This window comes from Pocillopora verrucosa, chromosome 2 (genome assembly GCF_036669915.1).
Source record: "Pocillopora verrucosa isolate sample1 chromosome 2, ASM3666991v2, whole genome shotgun sequence".
NCBI lineage: Eukaryota > Metazoa > Cnidaria > Anthozoa > Scleractinia > Pocilloporidae > Pocillopora > Pocillopora verrucosa.
Genome location: NC_089313.1, coordinates 6474510 through 6492805, shown reverse-complemented (window position 1 = coordinate 6492805; position 18296 = coordinate 6474510). Strand labels below are relative to the sequence as shown.

Sequence of the window (18296 nt, the reverse complement as noted above, 5' to 3'; positions counted from 1 at the left end):
TAAACAATAAACATGCCATTTCTCTCCAAATTAATAGACTTGCGTCCACATCTCCATACAGGAGTCGGGTACATTCTTTATTTTAATTTTAAATACTTTCGCGATCAGAATGTAGCGTCTTAACTTCAAAGGGAAAATGAAAGAAATCAGACGAAAAAACGTAACATGCGAAATAGAATCTCGCCTTTTAACTTCTTTTTTTTAGATAGCTGAACTGAATTTTGTTATTCCGACCTACCTACAGATAGCTTGTTCCGTTATCTGTTACTCCCCCCTACTGCCACATCATAGTCACTCATATTATTTGATGCTACTTTAGCAACACCGAAACCAACTCAACGTGTGGTTCTTACTTGCACCATAAACTCCAGTGTGTCCGCAGCCTCATTGTAGTTGTCGGAAACATTGTAATTTTCTTTGCCATCAGGCATGATCATGTTGGAATACATGTTATGTACATACTGCTACTTTTTGTGGAAGCCACAAACAACGCTAAATCATACACAACTGTACAAAAGCCATTTTCCTCGTCAAAGATCGGCCTCGCCTTCACTGAGGAACAGTAGCCTTGAATGACCGTGCATTTTCGTATTGTCCGTTTTATAGCCTTTTTTCTAATTACTTACGTAGCCAATATCTGTCGGTGGTATATTTTGTATTTTTACCTTTTGGCTTCAAATCAAGCTAAGTGCGATAACAGAGAACAGGAAGCAGCAATTAGAGAAAAAAAAGATATGCGAAGAGAATATTCAAGTGGAAAGTTTTCAGTGATAACAGGATGGGAAACCAAGGAAACCAGTTGTTTTCTGAATGAGATATTTCCTTTTACGGTGAATCTGAAGAGATCAAAATTGAATCATGCAAAAGCTGGAAGAATTTGTTAACTTAATCAGATGAGCACGGAGATCTCAACTACTTTTCCGATAAAGGGAAGTGATAAACTGCAAGCGAATGAAGTGAAAGAAAGGTAGAAAATACATAGGTAAAAAAGTGACATCTTAACCAGCTGAAAATTAGCCAATGATATCTGAGAAATATCCAAAAGGCAAAATCTATCTAAATTTAGGCAATTGGTCGTTAATTTTGGACCTACTTATAACACATAACCGCTGGTCTTTAAGCGTGAGTCCAGCATTGGAACAGTATTGGAACAGTCAAGTAAGATAAATTAACAACTACCTTCGCTTTCAACCAATATCGATGCAAAGTTTCCCCACTTTGAATACGCATGTACTTGACTTAACGTTTAAATATGTCAGTTGTCAATATATCTGATGACTCTTAAGTTCAGGAAATTTAATCAAGCCACGTCACTGTTTGTTTTATTTTGAAAAATGTAGTCTCGCTTTATAAAGTTTCTCATTTTGCAATCAGCGTCACCGACTTCTTTCGATTATGTGACCCCTGCGTTAATTTCAAAATCGACTTGATTACTCGGCATTTTTACGAGGGACCGGCGTCTGCTCAGGGCACACCAAAAGGGCAACTAAATGTCATTTTTTAAAAATAAATTAATTACCCTGCCTTAGAGACCTAAGCAGCATGATTTTTTTGTCTTCGTTCAGCCGTAACGAACAAACGGCTTCTTCATTTTTGTAATGTAGCAAAGGCAGTAACAAAAAACTGTTTTGTTACTGCCTTGAAATTGTGAGTTTTGATTTGAGATTACTGTCAACAAGATCCGTCAAATTTCCAAACTTTCAAACTTTCATTTCACTCTTTATTTAGAGAAAACACTGAAACTAAATTTGCTGGGGAAAAAAAAAAACTTTTTAAAACTTTTGTTCCATACTTATAAGTTTTTCAGTGATATATAGTTTTTTTTATGGTTTCTTTGAAAGTAGGGCGCGTAGAACGATTTTTCAAAATTTTTTTTTCCAAAATGTTTCCTTGTTTCCTTACATTTCGATGTTTACTGTGCATTTTGTTGCATATTTGTCGTCTTCACTTGAACTCCCTCGACGAGGCCGTACAGTTCATGATCATCAAGGCAGGCAAAGCGCTAGTTCCTCTTTTTCTTCCTTCTTGTTCCTCACTGAGGAGGGGGGACGGAAGCCAAACCCCAGATCAAAACTTAGCACACATTTTTCTCCAATTCCGATATTTATCACTTATACTTGAAATTACTTTGCGAGTAGTGGGAAAACTGTGAGTTTGAAATGTTTTCAAATTGCGCCGGTAAATATTAAAAGTGTGTGACCCCAACAAGCTGTGTTTACATACTCTCATCTAAACTAACCAGTTGACCTATGAGAGCGTGCGAACTATCTCAATTATTTTAACCATCACTAGTTACAAAAGTGTGACGTGCAAAACCGAATTACAGTCACTTGGCTTTTTTAGTAGTTTTGGCTTTGATCATGCAAATCACACTGCTGCTAAAATGAAAAGTTCACGAAGACAATGAGTCCATTATCACGCAAAGATAGCTTAGCGTTAAAAAAAAAATAGACTTAGGTTGTACTGTGGTCGATCTTGTGATGAAAATCAAACCTTTCAAAGGGGTAAACACTGAAACCTGACATTTCCTGTTGAAAAAAGAATAACACTTTTCATTTTTCATGTTCAATTACATCATGAGTGATAAAAGTGTGACGTACGAAACCAAAATACTGTGTACTTATTGATGGAGTGGTAGGGGCGCAGCGAGGTCCTTTCATGACCCTGAGCTTAATATTTTCCCCCTGGCCCCACCAAATTCGGTCAATAAGCATTTTATCATATGACCACTAACTGTTAAAAATTTCAACCTAAATGGAACGCGATAGACGGGCATACGGGCACACAAGAAGTATGCAATTTAAAACTTTTCCCTTTATTTCGATAAGCCCAGGGGGGAGGGGGGGGGGGGGGGGGGGAAGGGAATAACCTAAACACACGTGATCTGGATACCTAAAACACTGTGACAGCGGAAGTTAGGAAGGTTGGGAAAAGTAATTCGTTATTTTTGTTGTTTCATTTTGAAAGCATCAGCCACACTGTCAACATCTTGGTAAGTGCGATTGAAAATCTTTCCTAGTCACTCTTTTTTTATCAGCTTTAGTTATTTAGTAACTGTAGAGAGGTAAGGCACTTATGGCAAAGCCCAGTACCTACTTTTTTTTATCTTTATGTTTGCGATACGTCACGTTTCGAGTGTTAGTCCTTCGTTAAAGCGGTTGATGGCGCGATTGAATCGTCACCACGGCGAAATAAATTGGTTTTACGGCAACTTTTTCAAATCTCTGTGGCTTTTATACCGTATAATTTATCCTCATTAACTAAAATAAGGTTATTGAGTATTGTACAATTTGAGAAATTGATGATCAAAACTGATTGTCCCACGTTGATATAGGAAATCCGTAGTGCTTCATTACGTGGTTTTCCGGTGGCTACGATCTCCACTAGCTATTAACTTGACACTTTTTAGGAGGGTTTAACGATCGATTCCAAGATTGCGGTAGACTCCAATTGAATCTCCGTTTTCTACTTGTACACAAATGTTTCATGGTCGAGATACTATTCGCTTAAGTTTTTAGATACTAGCGGGCGGGTTCGGTACATATGTTTCTAAACGCCGTAATCCCTTTCTTTTTTTTCTGTCTGTTTAAGCGCCAGTCTCGCATAAGAAGATAAGTCATGACGCTGCGCACTCATGAAGAGAGATTTGTTTTTTTTCTCAGAGAAACTAAAACTTTCTTAAATTCAGTGTTATTGCATACATAGTATAAGCGTACTTTTGCGTTGAACGGATGCTTCATATCCTCACCGTAAAATCGCTTTCTTAAAACCGTTATGGTTTCATACAATATATTTCAACCTCATTATAACTAAGATTGTTCAGCATTGTTTAGTTTGAGAAACTGATGGTTTCCACAATCACGTGATCAAAAACTAATTCAATCCTATATTAAGGCATATTTATAATGCAGAATGTCCTTTACTGATGTCAGCAGAGGCGGCCCAAGCTCACATCTCTCGAGAAAAAGCAAACGATTAATTCATGAAAGCGTCACGCGTTGTGTGACTCGGTAGTCAGTCACAAGAAATGAACACGTCCTATAGAATTGTATTGGGGAACCAAATATGGTCGATTTGAAGTAGTAAAAGTGTGACGTGCAAAACCGAAATAGATTCACTGCGGAGTAAACTGCTGATGCAAATCACACCCGCTTTTCCATATCAGTTCATGAAAAGTTGATTATCGCTCACAGCAAGCTTACCGTTTAAAGAAAGAAGCTTTGGTTTAGAAAGAAAAGACACAGAGGATTGTAAAGAAACTTAGGTTGTAAATCAATCTTGTGATGTAAATGAAAGCTTTAAAATCTTGTAATGAAAAATAGAATTCAATTTTTCATTTTTCGTTCATTAAATCATTAGGGATAAAAGTGTGACATACAAACCAAAACTGTGTACTTAGAGAGGTAGAGCGTATAAGTGAGGTTTGCTTGACCGAGAGCCTAATATTTTCCCGTCCGGCCCAACAAAAACTGTCAATAAACATTTTATCAACCGAATGCAAACTGTGGTGATAATTTCGATAAATAAGAATAGACCCCTTACGAGAAACAAATCTTTTTTTTGTTTGTTTGTTTTTTTTTTTTCCGAAACGTAAAAGCCTGAAAAAGAATGAAATCCGTTTTTTTACATTGTTCAATCCATCAGTGGTTATAAAGTGTGACGTACGAAACCGAAATTCATTCGTTTGAGATGGAACACTTAAATCTTCGGAGTAAATGTTGATTCGCCCTCCAGATCCCCCTCTCATTAATTCGCCATTAGTATTCGAATTCCGTTTTGAATTTTCGAAAGTCGCATGAAAACTGGGGAGTTTAACTCTCACTATCTTCTGCAAGGTTAGAGATATATTTATGATTTGTACTAACACTTTGTGAAATGAGAATCACTAGTTCACGTCTCGTACATAATGAATCACTTCAGGAAAAAAAAAATACCATTTTGATCTTTTTCTCGATCGTATTTGATAATAATTGATCAGTTCCTATTCTCAGTAATTTTGTTAAATACTTTTAATCACAGTTTTCATTTTTCCTAATCACAATTGGCAGTAACAGTGTTAATAATAATAATAATTAATAAGATTAACCGTGAGGCGTAAAACGGCCAAAAAAATTAGCAGTTAAAATTTTTGGTAAAAATTTATGGAACGAGTTTAAACATTTCTGGTAACAACTCATGGAATGATGTTAACCGTTACTCGTAAAATGGCCAAACTTTTAACCGTTAGCCGTAAAAGCCATCACCCCGAAAACGAAATTTTTTTCTCCGCATTTCGAGAAATCAGGTAATGTTGACATCAATACTAAATTAAACGGGAAGCAAGCTTGTCAAGCTGGCAATTGTTTGTTATTAAAGACATGGAAGAACCTAAGCCATATATAATTTTTATCATTCAAATGATCGCTGGGTGTTATGCCCTCTAGTTGCAAGTTTCTTGCGATTGTCTGAGGAAAAGAGGAAACAAAAAGGTTGAAAAGCACTATTGCCATTGGGAGTTTTCAGGAAAGTCCTTCCGGATGCGCGGATCCTACAACGTAACTGTAGTCCAGTCCATTTCCCCCACCTCTCTTCCCTTCTCAAAAGAAATATGAAGGACTATTAATATACTATTGATTATTACTGAAAGTCAAGCTACCTCCTCATTTACTTGTTGCCATATTTCAGTCATTGGATTAACACCTTCAAAGGTAAGACCAGTGATGTGGTTATGTTCAAGCAAATTACCGATCCACTCCGTCCGTTTTTTTTTTTTTTTTTTTTTTTTTTTTTATTTTTGTCTTTCAAATCACACCCTCAAGAAAATGAAAAGTTCACGTGTTCAATGGGTCTATTTTTGTCTTCGATCATGCGAAAGGGATCACAGCCCTCAATAAAAAAGTAAATGAAAAGTTCAATCCATCATTAGTTAGAAAAGTGCCAAACCAAAATACACAATCACACCCGCTAGAAAATGAAAAGTTCACGAAGACAATGAGCCCATTTCGATTCGTTAGAATTACGCGTTAAAAAAGAAGCTTCTTAGGATCTCGTTGCAAATCATTAGTTAAAAAGTGAAAATACCTGTCACTAAATTTTTTTTTTTTAAAAAAAAGAAGCTTTATCGATTGTTCCACGTTCAATTACATCGTGTGTGATAAAAGTTGACGTACAAAACCGAAATACTGTCCAAACTTATTAACTGAGTGGTAGGGCCGAAAGAAAATTATTTGGCTCGGGGTCATGATCTATGGACAAAGCGCAGCGAGGCTCAAGCTTCATCACCCAGAGCCAAATATTTTCTCCACTGGCCCCACTAAATTCGGTCAATAAGCATTTTATCATATGACCACTGACCATTTTCAACGTTAATGGGAAGCGATAGACGGGCATGCGAACGCACAAAAAATATGCAAATTTTTTTTCGAGTAGCCTAGAGCGGGAGGGAATAAAACCGAAACACACACGTGATCTAGATACCTAAAACGCCGTGACAGCGGAAGTTAGAAAAGGTTGAGAAAAGTGCGGAGTGTAATTCATTATTTTTGTTGTTTCATTTTGAAAGCATCAGCCACATTGTCAACATCTTGGTAAGTGCGATTGAAATCTTTCCTATTCACTCGGTTTTTTTTATCGAGCCTTAGTCATTTAGTAACTGTAGAGAGGTAAGGCTCTCATGGCAAAGCCCAGTAGCTGCTTTTTCGAGCTTTGTTTTTTGCAATATGTAGTTATGTCTCGTTTCGAGCGTTAGCCCTTCATTTAAGCGGTTGATGGCGCGATTGAATCGCCACCACAGTGAAATAAATTCGTTATCCAGCGGTCTTCAAATCTCTGTAGCTTTATACCGTTTAATTTATCCTCATTAACTAATGTTATTGAGTATCGTTCAATTTGAGAAATTGATGATCATAAAACTAAAATCAGACCTTTATTTATGTTGTGGACTGTCCCTCGCTGAAGGAAATCCGTGGTGCTTGATCAGGTGGTTTTCCAGTGGCTATGACTCTACATCAGCTATCAACTTGAATCTGTTTAGAGAGGGTTGAACGAACGATTCAGAGATCGCACTAGATTCGAAATGCCATATTTCTACTTGTACACAAGCGTTCATTGTCGAAATACCCTTCACTTAAACCTTTGGATACTAACGGCGGGTTCTGTTCTGCGGTACATATTTTTCTAAAGCCGTAATCTTTTCTTTTTTTTTTTTCCGTTTAAGCCCCAGAGTCTCGCACAGGAAGATAAGTTGTGAGGCTGCGCGCTCACTAGAGACATGGTTTAATTTTCTCAGAGGAGTGAAACTTTCTTAAATTCACTGTTTATTGCATTCATAGTATAAGCGTATCTTACCGTTGAACGGATGCTTTATATTTCCACCGTTAAATTTCTTTCTTCAAACCGTTAAGGTTTTATACAATATATTTCAACCTCAGTAGTTAAGATATTGTTAGGCATTGTTTAATTTGAAAAACTGATGGTTTCAACAATCACGTGATCAAAAACTAAAATCAATCCCATATAAAGATATATTCATAATGCAGAATGTCCTTTACTGTCCAAGTTCACGTCTCGAGAAAAAGCAAACGATTAATTCATGATAGCGTCACGGGTTGTGTGACTTATGTTCAAGTTAGCGAGCGAAGTTATGAAGTTATGAGTTAAGTTATGAGCGTTGAACACGTTATTAAGAATAGAATGGGGAGCGAAATATGGTCGATTTATCACGAGAAATATTTCGAGAAATCAACATTTAACACGTAAAATCAATAAAAGTACACATCTTGTGTGTCCATATTAGTTTCTGGCGATTTCTGCCGTTTTAAGCTTACTTTGCCATCGCTGTTATTCCCATCCCCACAGTGACACCTCGCATTAATCGAGCGTCCCAATCAACCAAGCAGACAGCTGTCCCCGTGATAGGTCTGCAATTCCTGATCCATAATAGGAATGCACGATAGAAGCGGCACCAGGATCGTGCATGCTATACCACTGGAACATACCACAGAAACCTTTTCCAGCCGCTCGAAAATTGTTGATGACTTCCCTTACCACAGTAGACTTACCAGTTCCCCCCTTGGCCAGTCCCTAAAAAGTTATGACCCTTACAAGCCAAGCATACAATCTCCGCCCGTCCGTGAGATATAAGTGAACGCTCATATTGACGACATGCTAATAACCACCAAACTACTCTACTGAATATTATGGAGAACGAGTTGTCACAGGAAGAAAAATTATGAAATAACATAATGAACATCACTTGACGATCTGCGTGCTCAAGGAATTGGCTGAACTAATAGAAATTTTATTGTCCTTTACAATGAATTTCTGGTGCTAAATAGGCATTAACACCAACATAACTGTAAGGGGATAGATTAAGGGTAATTCGGCCAAATTCGGCCAAATCTTGCAGTTTTTTCTTTTTATCCAGAAGTTTAGTGACATCACCTTGGAAAGGTAAATGCAATCGACGGTAGGGCATCATATGGACAATTGTGTGATCATCTCGGTAATGAACCAAAAGAACGGTGTTGCAATAAAATCGAGCGAGGGAATTTCCAGTACAAACATTTTGGACGGTACATTATTTTAAACTGTCGAATAGCCCGAGAAAACTAGAGCAATTTTCTCATTAATCATTCTTGTATTATTCATGAATAAGAAATAAAATAGAGTGATCCTAATGGTCTGCATTGCACATACGTTTTGACAGCCGGTTTAACAAAATCAATAAACTAAGAATGGGGAAACTAGAACTTATATTGTAGACTATTCCTTTCTGATTCCTTTCTGATTTCTTTTGATTTCCATCGATTTTTCATTAGCTGAATTTGTATTTTATTCTTGGTCTTTTTTGTTTGTTTTTAATCAAAGCGAATAATGCCTCAAAAATAAATCGGCGAGTCAGGCTATGACACATGGCAGCAGTTTGTTTCCTTTGAGAAAAGGTAGCTTTACCTCACAATACATGATATAACCAAGCCTCTTATTCTTCAATCTTCTTCATTGATTGAATCAATGAGCTTCATTATCAATTAAGAAGGGACTCTCTTTTCCCATTTCTTTCTGTTTCCGGTTTCCTAATTATCTGCCTTAAGAAAGTTGAGACACTGGGAAGAGAAATTTTTTTAGTTTCCTCATACGATTAGAAAGACCAGAAGTTCTAGTTCGATCACAAATCCTGTGACAAATTCTTAGTAACAATGAAACTTTTTGATTTTCAAATATGAATGTAGTTTAAGTCAGGCACAACTGTCTATCACCTGAGTGAAATGTGAACAAAGGTAGAAAAAACTGAATATAAAACCAAAACTCTTAGTAATTTATTTTTTTTTTATGCGATTATCATTTGGTATCTATTTGTTTATAACCTGTATGAGCTTTCTTAACATTGATTTATTATATTCCAATTGTAACTGTTTTAAAACTACAATTAATTCCATTGTCATTCCTATAAGCCCATTTGCGGATAATCTTTAAGTTCTCTTTGAAGTTTGTAAGACTTTTCACTAATCTTCAGACTGCTCCAACATCGAAGATGTACATAATAGATTTTTGGCTTTTAACGTTCACTCACAAAAAGATGAAAGACAGAAATCGGTAGGAAATAATTCGACCTAAGGGCAAAATGTTTTTTACATCACGTGACGAGATGAAGGAACCAAAAAACTTAGGTCAAAGTATAATATATAGATTTAGCCAAGCCTAAAAGCGGAGCTCGTATTTTTTTTTCCCGCACGTCTCAAGGGCACAACGCCTTGCCCCGGCCAGGACTAGAATCCGGGTCGCCCAACTCGCAGCCCAGTGCACTGACCACTGAACTACTGGACAAAGCCGTGGCGTTGGCGTACCCGCGGTACAGCTGACCACGCATGTAAAAGAAGCACCTTGTACGGTCGTACGGTCGTACATCCAAATTTTTTCGGCTTGATGGGCTACTACTATTTTGCATAATTTTGGGGCTACGCTCTGCGAGCTCCGCTATTATTTACGACAGTGACCCAGTGAGTTAAGTCTAGTTTCTACGGTTCGCTTACCTGCGAGTTAACAAAGTTGATGTACTTCAACACGGAAGCTGAGTCAGTACAGTAGTAAACTTGGTCTGCTGTCATTTCCAATTCTTCTCCAATAATTCTGGAGAGCCTTACGCAGATAACACTGACTGTCAGTTCCAATATTGGAATTGAAATTTCATGTATGGGACTTGCTTCTTCCATGACAAATGCACAGTGAACTTGGTTAATGACATTTTTCAAACGGAAGTAAACGACGGCTGAAATTCATTATCATGGCCAATTTACATTGTCAACTCAGTTGGTAAAGCCAAATAGTTTTTTTAATACCCCACCAAAGTTTCTTCAAAAACTTACCCCGTTGTTTATAGAAACTATGCATGTGGAAAGTTCTCATTGCAAAAGTTAAGATAAAGTCTGTCAGTTTTTTTTTTATCTTTGTCCAATGACTTTAAAGTCATGTAATGTTCTGCAAAAATCTCAACTTGAGGAAAATAAAAAGTTGACCAACCGACTTCTTCACTTTTTTTTTTTTTTTGTTTTTAAGTGGATATTGTGAATTCTAACACTTTCAGCTTGTTACAAATAGTTTCCGGGTGTAATCGACCCAGCCCGTTTTTGTAACTTAACATGTGTGTTCCTGTTTGAAGTGACTCGTTATTAATCAAGATTATCGACCATTTAGTATTGTGTTACTAAAAATAATGTTTCCCTGATAACAGTTGAGGATTGCAATGGAAACCTAACAGCAGAAGCCATGACACCTTTCATGAGCCTCGCCTTATTTGTTGCCCTGTTCTTGCTCAACTCAGATCGCATTCAGAAAGCCATTGAGATATGCAGCGAATGTTTGATTTTGCTTAATGGCACGATCAAAACAGCAAAGACCAATTTGATTCAGCACTGCTACAATTTTACAGCGACATCTATACCATTCTTTTCAGCGCTTATCGTCATATCTCTGACTACATAAGTGCGAAAGATACGGAAGGAAACTGTTTGCCTTATACAGAGGGTATGGAATTATGCTTTATAAACTTGGCGAAAGCCTAAAAGCAAAGGAATATTTTGAGAGGGCCCTTGCCATAACAACCAAAATTGGCGACAGAGAGGAGGGGGGAAGCATCATTATGGAAACCTAGGTACTGTGTTTACGTCGCTTGGCCAATACGACAAGGCTGAAGAGTATCTCCAAAAAGCGCTTGTCATCACAACTGAAATTGGCGACAGAGAAGGAGCATCATGTTATGGAAACCTAGGTACTGTGTTTACGTCGCTTGGCCAATACGACAAGGCTGAAGAGTATCTCCAAAAAGCGCTTGTCATCAGAACTGAAATTGGCGACAGAGAAGGGGGGGAAGCATCATGTTATGGAAACCTAGGTACTGTGTTTTAGTCGCTTGGCCAATACGACAAGGCTGAAGAGTATCTCCAAAAAGCGCTTGTCATCAGAACTGAAATTGGCGACAGAGGAGGGGAAGCATCATGTTATGGAAACCTAGGTACTGTGTTTACGTCGCTTGGCCAATACGACAAGGCTGAAGAGTATCTCCAAAAAGCGCTTGTCATCACAACTGAAATTGGCGACAGACAGAGAGGGGAAGCATCATGTTATGGAAACCTAGGTACTGTGTTTACGTCGCTTGGCCAATACGACAAGGCTGAAGAGTATCTCCAAAAAGCGCTTGTCATCACAACTGAAATTGGCGACAGAGAGGGGAAGCATCATGTTATGGAAACCTAGGTACTGTGTTTTTACGTCGCTTGGCCAATACGACAAGGCTGAAGAGTATCTCCAAAAAGCGCTTGTCATCAGAACTGAAATTGGCGACAGAGAAGGGAAGCAACATGTTATGGAAACCTAGGTACTGTGTTTCAGTCGCTTGGCCAATACGACAAGGCTGAAGAGTATCTCCAAAAAGCGCTTGTCATCACAACTGAAATTGGCGACAGAGAGGGGAAGCATCATGTTATGGAAACCTAGGTACTGTGTTTACGTCGCTTGGCCAATACGACAAGGCTGAAGAGTATCTCCAAAAAGCGCTTGTCATCAGAACTGAAATTGGCGACAGAGAAGGGAAGCATCATGTTATGGAAACCTAGGTACTGTGTTTACGTCGCTTGGCCAATACGACAAGGCTGAAGAGTATCTCCAAAAAGCGCTTGTCATCAGAACTGAAATTGGCGACAGAGAAGGGGAGGCAACTGACTATGGAAACCTAGGTACTGTGTTTAGGTCGCTTGGCCAATACGACAAGGCTGAAGAGTATCTCCAAAAAGCGCTTGTCATCACAACTGAAATTGGCGACAGAGGAGGGGAAGCATCATGTTATGGAAACCTAGGTACTGTGTTTACGTCGCTTGGCCAATACGACAAGGCTGAAGAGTATCTCCAAAAAGCGCTTGTCATCACAACTGAAATTGGCGACAGAGGAGGGGAAGCATCATGTTATGGAAACCTAGGTACTGTGTTTACGTCGCTTGGCCAATACGACAAGGCTGAAGAGTATCTCCAAAAAGCGCTTGTCATCAGAACTGAAATTGGCGACAGAGAAGGGGAGCTCTGACTATGGAAACCTAGGTACTGTGTTTAAGTCGCTTGGCCAATACGACAAGGCTGAAGAGTATCTCCAAAAAGCGCTTGTCATCACAACTGAAATTGGCGACAGAGGAGGGGAAGCATCATGTTATGGAAACCTAGGTACTGTGTTTAGGTCGCTTGGCCAATACGACAAGGCTGAAGAGTATCTCAAAAAAAAGCGCTTGTCATCAGAACTGAAATTGGCGACAGAGAAGGGAAGCAACTGACTATGGAAACCTAGGTACTGTGTTTAGTCGCTTGGCCAATACGACAAGGCTGAAGAGTATCTCCAAAAAGCGCTTGTCATCACAACTGAAATTGGCGACAGAGGAGGGGAAGCATCATGTTATGGAAACCTAGGTACTGTGTTTAGTCGCTTGGCCAATACGACAAGGCTGAAGAGTATCTCCAAAAAGCGCTTGTCATCACAACTGAAATTGGCGACAGAGAAGGGGAAGCATCATGTTATGGAAACCTAGGTACTGTGTTTACGTCGCTTGGCCAATACGACAAGGCTGAAGAGTATCTCCAAAAAGCGCTTGTCATCACAACTGAAATTGGCGACAGAGAGGGGAAGCATCATGTTATGGAAACCTAGGTACTGTGTTTACGTCGCTTGGCCAATACGACAAGGCTGAAGAGTATCTCCAAAAAGCGCTTGTCATCAGAACTGAAATTGGCGACGACAGAGAAGGGGAGCAACTGACTATGGAAACCTAGGTACTGTGTTTCAGTCGCTTGGCCAATACGACAAGGCTGAAGAGTATCTCCAAAAAGCGCTTGTCATCACAACTGAAATTGGCGACAGAGGAGGGGAAGCATCATGTTATGGAAACCTAGTACTGTGTTTACGTCGCTTGGCCAATACGACAAGGCTGAAGAGTATCTCCAAAAAGCGCTTGTCATCAGAACTGAAATTGGCGACAGAGAAGGGGAAGCATCATGTTATGGAAACCTAGGTACTGTGTTTACGTCGCTTGGCCAATACAAGGCTGAAGAGTATCTCCAAAAAGCGCTTGTCATCAGAACTGAAATTGGCGACAGAGAGGGGAAGCATCATGTTATGGAAACCTAGGTACTGTGTTTAGGTCGCTTGGCCAATACGACAAGGCTGAAGAGTATCTCCAAAAAAAAGCGCTTGTCATCACAACTGAAATTGGCGACAGAGGAGGGGAAGCATCATGTTATGGAAACCTAGGTACTGTTTACGGTCGCTTGGCCAATACGACAAGGCTGAAGAGTATCTCCAAAAAGCGCTTGTCATCAGAACTGAAATTGGCGACAGAGGAGGGGAAGCATCATGTTATGGAAACCTAGGTACTGTGTTTAGGTCGCTTGGCCAATACGACAAGGCTGAAGAGTATCTCCAAAAAGCGCTTGTCATCAGAACTGAAATTGGCGACAGAGAAGGGGAGGCACATGTTATGGAAACCTAGGTACTGTGTTTAGGTCGCTTGGCCAATACGACAAGGCTGAAGAGTATCTCCAAAAAGCGCTTGTCATCAGAACTGAAATTGGCGACAGAGGAGGGGAAGCATCATGTTATGGAAACCTAGGTACTGTGTTTAGGTCGCTTGGCCAATACGACAAGGCTGAAGAGTATCTCCAAAAAGCGCTTGTCATCAGAACTGAAATTGGCGACAGAGGAGGGGAAGCATCATGTTATGGAAACCTAGGTACTGTGTTTAGGTCGCTTGGCCAATACGACAAGGCTGAAGAGTATCTCCAAAAAGCGCTTGTCATCACAACTGAAATTGGCGACAGAAGAGGGGAAGCATCATGTTATGGAAACCTAGGTACTGTGTTTTCAGTCGCTTGGCCAATACGACAGGCTGAAGAGTATCTCCAAAAGCGCTTGTCATCAGAACTGAAATTGGCGACAGAGAAGGGGAAGCATCATGTTATGGAAACCTAGGTACTGTGTTTAGGTCGCTTGGCCAATACGACAAGGCTGAAGAGTATCTCCAAAAAGCGCTTGTCATCAAACTGAAATTGGCGACAGAGGAGGGGAAGCATCATGTTATGGAAACCTAGGTACTGTGTTTACGTCGCTTGGCCAATACGACAAGGCTGAAGAGTATCTCCAAAAAGCGCTTGTCATCAGAACTGAAATTGGCGACAGAGAAGGGGAGGCAACTGACTACGGAAACCTAGGTACTGTGTTTAGGTCGCTTGGCCAATACGACAAGGCTGAAGAGTATCTCCCAAAAAGCGCTTGTCATCAACTGAAATTGGCGACAGAGAGGGGAAGCATCATGTTATGGAACCTAGGTACTGTGTTTACGTCGCTTGGCCAATACGACAAGGCTGAAGAGTATCTCCAAAAAGCGCTTGTCATCACAACTGAAATTGGCGACAGAGAAGGGGAGGCAACTGACTATGGAAACCTTGGAATTTTTTTTAGAACTGTTGGTGATTTTGAAGCTTCGGAAGTATGCTTGGAGAAAGCTCTATTCATATCCAGAGATATTGGAGATGGAAGAGGAGAGTTTGATATCCTCCGAGGTTACGCCGTTTTGTATTTATGTCAAGATAAAATCAAAGACTCTCTGTCGTGTCTTCACCTGTGCATTGAAAAGTATGAGGAGCTGAGATATTTCTTGGGCGCCAATGATCAGTTCAAAACATCATTTCTGGAGGACACAGGAATATTCCCCTACAAGCGGCTATCTACTTTGCTTTGTGACACCGGAAATGCTCGGGATGCTCTTTATGTTGAGGAGTTGGGTCGAGCTAGAGGCCTATCAGACTTAATGGCAGAGAAGTACTCGGTTGAAACGCACATCTCTGCTAATCGACAATCTTGGTTTGGCATTGAGGACATTTTAAGAAAGAAAAGAAACTGTACTTGTCTGTACATTTCTTATTTTCAGAATCGTCTGCATTTGTGGATCTTGAAAACAAGTGGAGTCCTTCACTATAGAAGAGTATCACCAGAAGAGAATCTAGTTCAGGCTGGGTTACCCAAAGATTTGTCTGTGAGTCAATTTTTGGATTATAATTTCCGGAGTCTTGGTATTTTGCCCACTAAAGATTGTGAAGATCGGTCTTTAAATACGATTAAATTGCAACCTCTCTCCCCCGCGCAAAAGAGCTCAGCAAGATTGCGACTTTTGGACGAGGACGAGGACGAGGACGAGGACGAGAAATGATTTCAAGTCTATACTTGTGTTACAAAATGTTCATTGCCCCCGTTTATGATTTGCTTGATGAGCCTGAAGTAATTATTGTTCCTGACCGCAGGTTGTACAAAGTTCCCTTTGCTGCCCTAAGTGAAAAGGAGGGAGCCGAATACTTGTCAGAGACTCATAAGATCCGTATCATTCCTTCGTTGACAACACTCAAGAACATTCAAGATAGTCCAGAGGACTATCACAGCAACACTGGTGCCTTGGTAATAGGCAATCCCAAAGTTAATTGGCTGCAATCATTGCCAGCTGCAAGAAAGGAAGCGGAGATGGTCGGACAACTGGTGGGTGTTCCGCCTCTAGTTGAAGAGAAAGCAACGAAGCAGGCGGTACTGGAGCGGATAAGTTCAGTGAGCTTGATACATTTTGCTGCCCATGGTAACGCGGAAAGAGGGGAAATTGCACTCTCCCCCAATCCCTGTCCCAACAGTCAAACCGCTCTCCCACCGATGGAAGCTTACATGTTGACGATGGCTGATGTCTCACGAGTGAAAGTCAGAGCTAAACTGGTGGTACTTAGCTGCTGTCACAGTGGAAGTGGAGAGATAAGAGCCGAGGGAGTTATAGGAATTGCCCGTGCGTTCTTAGGATCCGGTGCTCGCTCGGTGTTGGTTGCACTGTGGGCCATTCCAGACTCAGCAACAGAGCAGCTGATGAGTCGGTTCTACGAACACCTCATTGAAGGTGGAAGTGCCAGTGAATCCCTTCATCAGGCCATGAAGTGGATGAGAAAAAACCCCTTGAAAAAAATCTCTGACTGGGCTTCGTTTACGCTGATTGGAGATGATGTGAGACTCGAGTTTGACAACCAGCGGCAAGACTCGGTGAGAACAGGTATTTCATAAATTAAAGTTAAATTAGATGTGAGGATGGTTATATATATATATATATATATATATGTAAATATATATATATATATATATTTACGCACCCTTTTTTTTCCTTTTTCAAGAGTTACTATCTTTGCTCTCTGGTGTAAAATATAGAATCTCACAGATGCCTCTCTACCAACGAGACACAAGTAATAGCCAATTATTTTTATATATCGTGCTTGGTGTAATTGTGTTTGCTTTATATCCAAAATAGTAATTGAGGTAATAATAAATTGGGTTATTTCAATTTTTTTCTTGCAGGAAAAAAGACCCCGATAGAGTAAATAATGACAAGTACTCGAAGGGAACAGAGTTAAAAGACTTTTAGATGGATAAATTAAATAGAAATAAGTAGAGAAAATACTCTATCCGGTATTTCATCGACATTAAAAAAAGAGCTATCCCTGGTTAGGGGAGATTTATTCCAATTTTTGCTGCTTTTTTTTCTAATATTCTCAGGAGGCAGTAATGATTATGTACTCAACAATTTTTTGTTTTTCACGCAAAAGTTATATTAGACACGAAACAATGTTGACCTACGTAAGGCTTTTGAGTAAAACGAATTCAGTAAAGTTAAGACAGTAGTTTAAGTATTAAACAAACCACTAAAATCTGGTTTAATTTTTGTGTTTTCAAGCGTTTTGTAAGGTTTAGTTAATAAGAATACCTTCCATATTTCAAGAATGAATTTGATGTAGCATCTGAAGGGATCCTTGTCAACCACGCCTCTGTTTTTGTCAATATACGGATAACTGCGGAGAGATTCGTTTATACTTACTCAACGCTTAGCAGGAGTCGTGCCGGCACGTAAACACTTTTTAAGTGGCGTTAAGATAGGATCGCAAAAGGAGAAGCGTTGCGCATCCTAAAAATAGGTCCGAAGCACTTCACATTTAAAAAAATCGTACAGAGCTTAAAAATACGACTAAAAGAGGGGAAAGAGTATACCTGACGAACTTCTGGAGAAATACGTGTCTGAAGTTATCTGCTCCAGTAGAGCAGGATGACTTCCGGCTTTACAAAAGCTCAAGAACACGCTGATGTGGAAATGTCACATTTAAAATCACATTGCCAAAAAAAACATTAAAGTATATCCTGGCCAGAACTGATCTTTGGAGACAGAAGTTTAAAATCGCTTGCAGATGGCGGGAGTGTCATGCGGGCATGTCAATACTTCAATTTTTTACTGGTCACTTTCCTCTTGTGCTATGCACCCTGCGCGAAGCTTGTCGACTCTTAAATGCAGAAAAATCTCTGCCAATTGGCTATGAGTTAGATCTCTGAAATATGGTAGTAATCATGTCTTGGAATAAAGAGATCATCTATTGTAGAATAAGTTGATTCGTAACACCCTGTATGTAAGGAATAACAGCAAAACCAGTCGCTGGTTCGCTTTCATCAAGAGCGTTACTATTTGTAACTGGTTTTTGGCAGTTACGGAGAAAAGTTTTTGTATAGCCATTTGCCCATTTGGATTTTAGTGAAGAGCGAAAAAACGTCGAAAGATACTAATTCTTCACAAGCGTTAAGAGTTTTATCTTTTATGAAATCCGCAAATTCGCAGGAATTTTTGACAGTGTTATCAGTATTCCCAACAACAGGCGACAAAATTCTCGCAAGATAACCAGAAATTGCATAAGTATGAATTTTATAAAAACGTGGACATAAG

General features: G+C 39.6%; 1 protein-coding gene across 1 annotated transcript; it reads left to right on the top strand.

The window, feature by feature from the left end:
* The first annotated feature begins 8485 nt into the window (after positions 1-8485).
* On the top strand, positions 8486-17586 carry LOC136279030 (tetratricopeptide repeat protein 28-like). The gene is made up of 4 exons (XM_066162382.1): positions 8486-8552; positions 14992-15289; positions 15811-16589; positions 16889-17586. Exons 1-4 carry the CDS (start codon positions 8486-8488, stop codon positions 16909-16911), a joined length of 1167 nt encoding a protein of 388 aa, XP_066018479.1. The 3' UTR covers positions 16912-17586.
* Positions 17587-18296: the final 710 nt, after the last annotated feature.